General features: G+C 51.6%; 2 protein-coding genes and 1 pseudogene across 2 annotated transcripts; all 3 read left to right on the top strand.

The window, feature by feature from the left end:
* Window positions 1-689: 689 nt before the first annotated feature.
* On the top strand, window positions 690-3,999 carry LOC100906279 (uncharacterized). The gene is made up of 6 exons (XM_003747289.2): window positions 690-876; window positions 992-1,114; window positions 1,247-1,506; window positions 1,622-2,582; window positions 2,701-3,036; window positions 3,127-3,999. The coding sequence occupies exons 1-6, from the start codon at window positions 838-840 to the stop codon at window positions 3,676-3,678; spliced, it is 2,271 nt and encodes a 756-aa protein (XP_003747337.1). The 5' UTR covers window positions 690-837; the 3' UTR covers window positions 3,679-3,999.
* On the top strand, window positions 3,875-6,183 carry LOC114828423 (uncharacterized). Its single transcript, XM_029112559.1, has 6 exons — window positions 3,875-3,917; window positions 4,721-4,852; window positions 5,158-5,330; window positions 5,520-5,793; window positions 5,905-5,995; window positions 6,144-6,183. Exons 1-6 carry the CDS (start codon window positions 3,875-3,877, stop codon window positions 6,181-6,183), a joined length of 753 nt encoding a protein of 250 aa, XP_028968392.1.
* Window positions 6,184-6,865: 682 nt separating this feature from the next.
* Window positions 6,866-8,223, top strand: LOC100900141 (innexin inx2-like; annotated as a pseudogene).

Genomic DNA, 8,223 nt, shown 5'->3' on the forward strand with positions numbered 1-8,223 from the left:
TCGCTCACTCATCAACACTAGAAATGAGCGAAGAATTCTACCGCGGACGCTCTTCGCAAAATTTCGTTTCTCGGGAAATCACATTTTTGGTAGTCGGACGGCGGCGGGGTGGCCCACCCGTGCTCGAGACTTTCCTCCGAGCGGCATCCTTTCAGATTTCAGAGGGCGCGACCCGGCCATCGTGAAGTGAGAACTCACAATGACACAACTTCTGGCACAGCTAAGAACATGAAGGATTGTTGGTATCGAATGCGCCTGCCGAGAGGCTCTTCCCGGATCGGAGAGCCCGACGATCGAGAAATAAAAAGTAAGTTGGGAGTGTCGAGATTTAAAAGGAGACTGCGAAGCTGAACTTTATTCATCAGCGGATATCGTGGTCGGGGAAGAGTCAGAAACTTCATGACTCTCGGTGCTGCCTACGTCGGCGTCGCTGGACCTCGTTCCCTGTGGGATGCCAGCACGCGGTCAAATTCGAACCCCCGAGGGCCGCGAGTCAACTCGGTTCCGATCCCGGAATTCATTTTTGTCCGGATCCCTTTCTGACGAGCCGAGCATTTGACTCAACATGAGACAGTCGAGAGATTTTCGGACATCCCGGATTGAATCGGAGTAGCAGATGTCCCTTAGGGCTGGAATTCGCTCAAAACCTCCTCGAGTCAATGGGAGTCTCGGTCTGTATCTGTTCTCAGCAGCGCGGATTTCCAGTGGCGGTTGTTGATTCAATCCGAAGCAATTGACAATTGAAAGCACCCACTCGCTCGATTCTCCCCTGGGAAGACCATCTCCGACTTGTGATTCTGGACAGAGATTTCAGGAGTATCAATCATTAGGGAGATCATGTCGGGATCCTTCACACTTCAGGCTACGGACGCAGGGGTGAGAATGCTTCCTAAGTCCCGTCATTCGTACTGTATTCGCGGGAAAACTTATAGCTATTTAATTCGGACTCTTGTGAATCGGTTCTGATCTGGTTACTGTTTCCGGGGGCCAGCTTCCGGAAGACTCCGGGCTAAAGTCCGTCATGAGTTCGTTTGAGGAGCGCATTCCTTCCCAAAGCGGAACTCCCAGTGTGGAGTTCGTAAAATCTGGGACTGCCCCAGAGAAAGACAGATCTGTGAGTGCCGCCGATTTTCATTTCATTTTATTCGGTTAGTTTTGTCGTGAACTGCTCAGTCAACGAAAGACTGAGCGGGCGATATTCTAATGAGTATGAAGTGCGAAAGTTATGCGGCTCCTAACTCGGCAGGTGACTCCGACAGCCGGAGCTGACGAAAACAGCTGTCCGAATGCTGAAGTGATCGCACAGGGCGCCGCAGAGGTCCGCAAATCTGCGAGTCCGGCAGACGAGCACGGCGATTTGACGGAGGTAGAGCACCAAGGCCCAGCGATCACTGACGGGCGATCCATCGGGGACGTCCCGAGTGCAGATTGCCTTCACGACGTCAGCATGATGAGCGTCGACGGACACATGTCCGTCGATCTCGGACCTGAGCCGCCCACTCTCGAGTACGTGTCTCTACATGCTATCGGTAGAGAGTGATCTCATTCATTTGTGCGTCCGCGAAAGCTCTCGGCATCCGCTGTTACTTCGAATCCTCACGAGACCGAGCTCACTTTACAGACTTGCTCCCGAATCTGGCGGGAGTGACAACCCTCTTAAAAAGGAGGATTTGTCTTCACGATGTTCGAATCCGTCTGAGGACCCAGCGTCCACATCGCGCTCGAATTGCGAGAACGAAAACTTCAACTTGACTGCGTCGCTACCGTCACGAGGGTCAAGCGTCCTGACGCCTGTTAACAAGAGCGCCTTGTCGGCACGCATTTCGTCTATTTGTGATGACGAAGACGACTTATTCCTTACCCCGACACAAGGAACTGCTGGGGACAGCGCGCACAAGCAAGCTAGGTCGTCTTACGAGGCATCTCCGGTCAATGAGAAGGCGGATCTCAACGGAACTTTCGACAAGCCCGAGCCGGAAGTGTCGCTCGTCGAATCCAAAGCGAACGAGACCTTCGACAAAGAACCCTCAATCGTAGAGGACGCCATCCCCCGAATCCGGGTCTCGAGCAGTGGATCGCCAGATCTGGATCTGAGATTGGATTCGACTTGTCAGCCTGAGGAAAGCAAGGCCGCCGCATCGTGTCTGCTCAACGAACAAATGTCCACTCCGGTCAGGAGACAGGCTCGAGGGACTTTCACGTACGACGGAATCGGCGAGAAAGACTGCGAAGATTTCCCAGAACAAACTCGACTCTCGGGGGAACAGCCTGCTCAAGAGGAGGATACGAGCCTCCTGAAAGAGAAACGGAAGTCTTCTTCTTTCGCCAAAAGAACCAGCAGTATTCTAGAACTGAGCTTCGTCTCATCGCCGAAGAGAGGAAACTTCCAGATGAAAACACCCTCAGCTGCGGACAGGAGTACTCGTTCCAGCTTGATCAATTTCAACGAATCGATCGCTTTCGATTTTTCCGCCGCTGCGAAATCTGCTGAAGTGAACGGGGGCGTTGCTGAGATGGGCTCTTTCGTCTTCGCCTCTAGCTCGGGTCTCCCGGTTGCGAAATCTGATGATCCCTTCGACTTGGTGGGTAGAATTCTCCAGAAGTCAATGATAATAATCGATATTTGATACGAGAGCTTCCATGGCTCTGCGCGAAATTCATCATCGAGGTCGACCTCTGGATTTCCCCCTTTCTCTGCAGAGTACCCTGGAGAAGACGAACAAGCTCAGCGTGACGAAAGACGAGAAATTCACCCGCGTCTCATTCATCGCCATGTTCGATCCAATCAAAGTCCACGATGGCCAGCAGGAGCCTTCAGTCGACAAGATGGAACCTCCTGCGACTGTTCCGGGAAGGAAGTCCTCCATTTTCTCTTCACACAGGGCATCGGTGAGCTCACCTCTGATCAAAGGTCTGCCGACGCCGGTTTTCGTCAAGCCCAAGGCTGCCAAGTCTGTCCTCAAAGCTGTCGGGGTCCAGACCGACGAAATATGCGAGCAACCGACGCCAACCCCAGCACCATCAATCGATGACGATGTGAGTTAAATCGATTCCAGATGTCGTCTCAGATATCCTGTCAGGCAGCGGTGACATCAATAAGAAGATGAGTACTTACCTATATTCCAGGTCGCGTTCGAGTTGGTCAGGTTGAACCAGACCCTGGAAAGTCAGGCAAAAGCTCTCTCAACTTATGAGCAAGTTGTCACGAAGCTTTTCGATGCGCGTCGGAAAACACTTGAGAACCCCGCGGAAGACCCAAAGTCCAAAATTCGCTTGGACGAAGAGCTCGAGCGTAATAAACGTCTCGAAGACGCTGTGAGATCCATGGAGAATTCGATGCACTCTACTCTGATGCGGATGCAAGAATTCAGAATCGCCAACGAAGATTTGCGCAAGGTTGTCGAGGAACAGCGGACAGCTCTCGTCGACACCCGCTCCGAGCTGGACGCCTGCCAGAAACAGTGGCAGGAGGAAATCAATGATCGAGACGAGTCTCTCCAGAAGCTCGGAGTCCATCTCGACGAAACCAATCGTGCTCATGAGAAATCGGTATCGATGTTGAAATTGCAGCTCCAAGCTAAAGAATCGGAGATAGAGTCGTTGAATATGCAGAATTCGATCGCGCGTAAAGAAGTCGATAGTCTACGGGGCTTGGTGAACTCGATGAAATTACAATAGGTTTCTTTGTAAATTGTCTCAGCCGAACCACATGACGCACTCGATCGATCTAGCGTCCGATATACAAGTGATGCGTGTGGGCATCAAGCCTCTTATGTCATTGGGAGTCCATCTAGGATTGCCGACACGGAAAAGCGGCGTGCCGGAGCCGCTACGGTGAACTGCGACCGGGTGACGGTGTACACACTCCCAGAAAATGTCTCGCACTCGTACGATCCCTGACGCGACCGCTGAGTCAAGTTGGTCGCTGTTTCGGACATCTCCACGTGGTGAGCAGTTGGTTATGCATCGTTCAAAATGAGTAAATCTCACATATTTTAATAAACCTCCTCGCGTGGAGTCGTTGCTCGATTCTTCGAAAACTTCCGCTTGTTCTTCCTCTGTTTACGAAGTTGTGACTCGGGAACGATCACGGGACCCGAGTCTTCAGTCAGAATCAGTGTACGAAGCGAAGCGCAAATCGTACGCCGGAGAGAGCCGAGCCTCCCACGGCCGCTGAGGCCGTTGGCCTTTCTTCCAGCGTCCGGCAAATGTCTATCATCTGCCTAACGGTGACTATGGTTCTTGAGATCATCCGGCCGTGACCAAATCACCTTGAAGAGATGCGGCGATCAAAAGGAAAGCAGAGCGGCTCTAGTTCTCTGATCCGTCCATCTGATCCGTCAAGAAATCCGCATCTGGCAGAAGTAGAGCGTTCCTTCCCGGCAACAACAACGGCACCGACACCAGCAGCACAAACAACGGAATGAAAAATTGCAAACCACTGCTCAGAAGTCGTTGGTTGCGGCGCCGCGACCGGCAGTTACCGAAAGTCGACCCTCGAGCGGCGAGCTCACGCTCAAGCGGTGGAAAATTCGCGAGGAAATCTCTCGAATCCACGCTTCTGACCTTGCTGTCCAGTCGATGCAGAGAATCGGTCTGGAGCCGTCGCCATCCAAGTACCCTTCGCTGAAGAGCGTTGGCCAGCGCCACCGAATACCACCGTCATCGGGAGTTTGGATCGTGCAAGCCATCGCAAACCCTCGAGATCACTGACCACTAGTGTTGGGTGCTGCGGTGAGCGCTGTTCAGAGTGAAGTGTGCTGTTCAACAATTCCGGTGACAATGAACTCGGTGCTAGTGTTCCTCTTCGGACTCATTGGAGCGATTCAAGCCGATCAGTGGAAAGACAAAGGTACTGCTCCTATTTTTGGAAAAGTAGAGATCTAGAACTTCGGCGAATCCGTCGCAATCGTCTCCTTGCTCATAGAGTTGCTGGGGCTCGTCGAATCGATTCTCTTCGACACTGAAATTGACGTTGGTCCGACCCGCGGATCAGCTCTCTTCCCTCTCGGGGAGCTAGCTCAGACACAAAAGCACATGCACAGAACATTGGAACAGGAGGGAAGAGAGCAGTCTGACAGAGCCTGGACACCGTGTATTCGGAAAAGATCGGATAAATGATAATCACTTCTTGAACTTGCCTACTGTTACTTTCAGTGCGCCTCACTTGTGAATCGACCGGTATGAAAGTAGAAATTCCGGCGACCGAGGCTTTCAAAGGAGTCATGTGGATCGAGGGCTCAGGAAATCCAGCGTGTGTTGTGCGGGGAAGCGGCAGTAAAGCGGCAACGATCATGTTCATTCCCTACGACGGATGCAACACCATGCGGGTGAGCTCCATTGTTGATTTCCTTCCGTCATTCGCAGAGCCACACGATATGATTGTACTCGTGACACATTTGTGTCATTCGATTTCGGTACGCTGACGGGCAAAACAGCGCACCCCGCAATCGACACGGACTCACGACATCCCGATGATCATACTGCGTTGAAAAGACTGAAATGTTCCCTATCCGCAGGCGAGCAATTCACTGTACGTAAACAAAATCAGTTTCAAGCAGCGAGCCGGCCTCGTTAGCTCGCGAGATTCCGTCCTTGAGGTCGTGTGCCGCTTGAAGAGTGGCCACGTCAAAGTGAACTCGGAGAAAACTGTTTTCTCGATCATCACCGACGGGGTGCGGGATATCACTCGGACGGTGGCCAAACCGGATGAGCCCACCTTGTCGAACGTGAAACTTCTCCGGGACAACATTTCGGGGAAACAGAAATTCCACTTCGGTCTCCACCTGCCTCGTAAGTATGCTCGGAACACGGCGAGAAATCACAGAATCGCATCCCTCTGAGACTCCTGACAAATTTGAAGGGGAAGAGTATGAAGCTTGAATGCGTTGTCTCTCGATCCAGGATCCACGACTTTTCCCAGTCAGAGAGCGCCAACTGTGCGGAACTGCAAAGTGATTCAAGACAACGTCGTCCTCTCAGCGCCGGAGCAAAGGTACCCTCGTAGGAATCACCGCTTTCCATCTCATAAACTAAGAGGGCGCAGAATTGTTTGCTAACATCGCTCGATCATCGAGACCAGTAGACCAAATGACTCAATTGCGGTCGCCGGTTGACGGGACGCGGAAGTGATGCTTCGACAGGGTGACTTTCAAGAAACTTCAAGTAATCAAACTCACATAGACTAAAGAGCTTATATAGAGATAGGAATCCTTCAAACTTGTGAGAGTGCCGACGATTTAGGAGAACCAAGTTAGAGAGTTGGGCTTGTATCGAATATGCGTGATATCCCACACCTGATAGCGTCAGTTTTGTTAAAATAAACGTCAGATATTGTTGACGGATGTGAGACAGAATCCCTCCTGAATTTCGATATTCCGAAAAGCGCTCATCGTGGTCTCCTGGCGAAACCCTAAGCAATGAAATACCTATTGATGCACGATGATTCCCGGGAAGTATGAAGATGCTCGTAGGTGTGCGAGACATCATCCCAATCCCGTTCGGTAGCCGAATCTATTTGTCGCTGCCTTCGGATTTTTGAGTGATTCCCCCTCCTTTGCACCGTCGATCGAGCAACCGCCATAGTTGCCCAAATTTCCACTGATTTACGGAGCGAAATGACTCCTATGGTTTCCCTATATCAGGTGATGGTTGCTGGCGGCCCATCGCCTCCGCGGTCGATAGCACTCTATGATGACAATCATGACTAATGAGAACCGGACTCGGACCTGGATCGCATCCAGACTCCAGCAAGCTACGTCATTCAGGTTACGGCGTGACACGTTAGACCGCTCACCTAGAAGGGGAAATATTGAGTCTCGCTAGATGGCGGTACCGGCTCTCTCCGAGATCTTGAGCTATCTTTCTTGAGGATTTACTGCCCACTCGAAACAACATTCGGTCCCGTCTAGTCCCAGGGCGTGCGTCTCGGCGGGACTCCGCACCAACGTTCCAAGATGGATAGGTTGCTGTTGACCGATGTTGTCCGAAGCCTGCTCAGGTATCCGGAAGTGCAAACCGATCACGGTGTGTTCAGGCTCCACTATAAGTTCACGGCAACGTTGCTGCTCGTCGGCAGTGTGCTCGTTAGTGCCACGCAGTTTTTCGGCGAGCCGATACACTGCTTAAATTATGAACTCTCCCACAAGTCGGAGATCATGAACAACTATTGCTGGGTCGAGGGAACGATCACCTTACCTCGGTCCCTCAACGGGACCCTCGGGGACGATGTCGCCGCCCCCGGCGTCGATCAGCGGAAAATCACCGATAAGGAACCAGTGATCGAACATTCCTACTATCAATGGGTGGCTCTGTTTCTGTTCTTCCAAGCCATAGCTTTTTATTTCCGCGATGGCTCTGGCAGAATTGGGAGCACGGAAGAATGAAGATTCTGATCAGTGAGCTGTCGAAGCCCGCTCTTGAAGACGAGAAGCGGAGGGCGAACATCGCGAGAATCGTTCACTTCTTCGAAGAAAACCGACTCGAGAACAAAAACTACGCGCGCCGCTTCTTCTGGTGTGAACTCTTGACGTTGTTCAACCTCATCCTGCAGCTGTACTTGTTGGACCGTTTCCTAAACTTCCAATTCTGGAACTACGGGCCTTCAGCGATTGCCTACCTCGCCCAGGACCCCGAGGTCCGTGTTGATCCGATGGCTCAAGTGTTCCCGAAAGTGACGAAATGTCGCCTGAGACGCTTCGGGACGTCGGGCGAAGTGCAGATACACGATGCCATCTGTCTGCTAAGCCTGAACATCATCAATGAGAAGATTTTCGTGTTTCTTTGGTTCTGGTTTGTCATCCTGCTGGTCGTCACGCTGACCAGTATCATCTATCGGTCATTCATCATTCAAGCTCCCACCTATCGGTATCTCCTATTGAACAAAGTGAGCAGGATGGTCGATAAACATGAACTCAGAACGATTACCGAGAAAGCCAATTACGGCGACTGGTTCATGCTGTCGTTGCTGAAAGACAACGTGAAAGCGCACCACTTCAGAGACGTCGTCAAAGAGCTCTCATGCAAGAAATGTGGCTCACCAGGTGGCGGGGACTCGCGGAACGACGAAAAAAAAGCGCTCGTGGACCCCATGGTCTAGAGCAACAATCTTATTCTTAGAGGGAGAAAACCCAATCTTCCAGCCAGTTGCCGACATGCAGTCATGAGCACGTTTGTCAACATCGAATTGAACTTATTTATTTGAATTTTGAATAAACATGATTT

Source organism: Galendromus occidentalis, unplaced genomic scaffold (genome assembly GCF_000255335.2).
Source record: "Galendromus occidentalis unplaced genomic scaffold, Mocc_1.1 scf7180000077515, whole genome shotgun sequence".
Classification (NCBI taxonomy): Eukaryota; Metazoa; Arthropoda; class Arachnida; order Mesostigmata; family Phytoseiidae; genus Galendromus; species Galendromus occidentalis.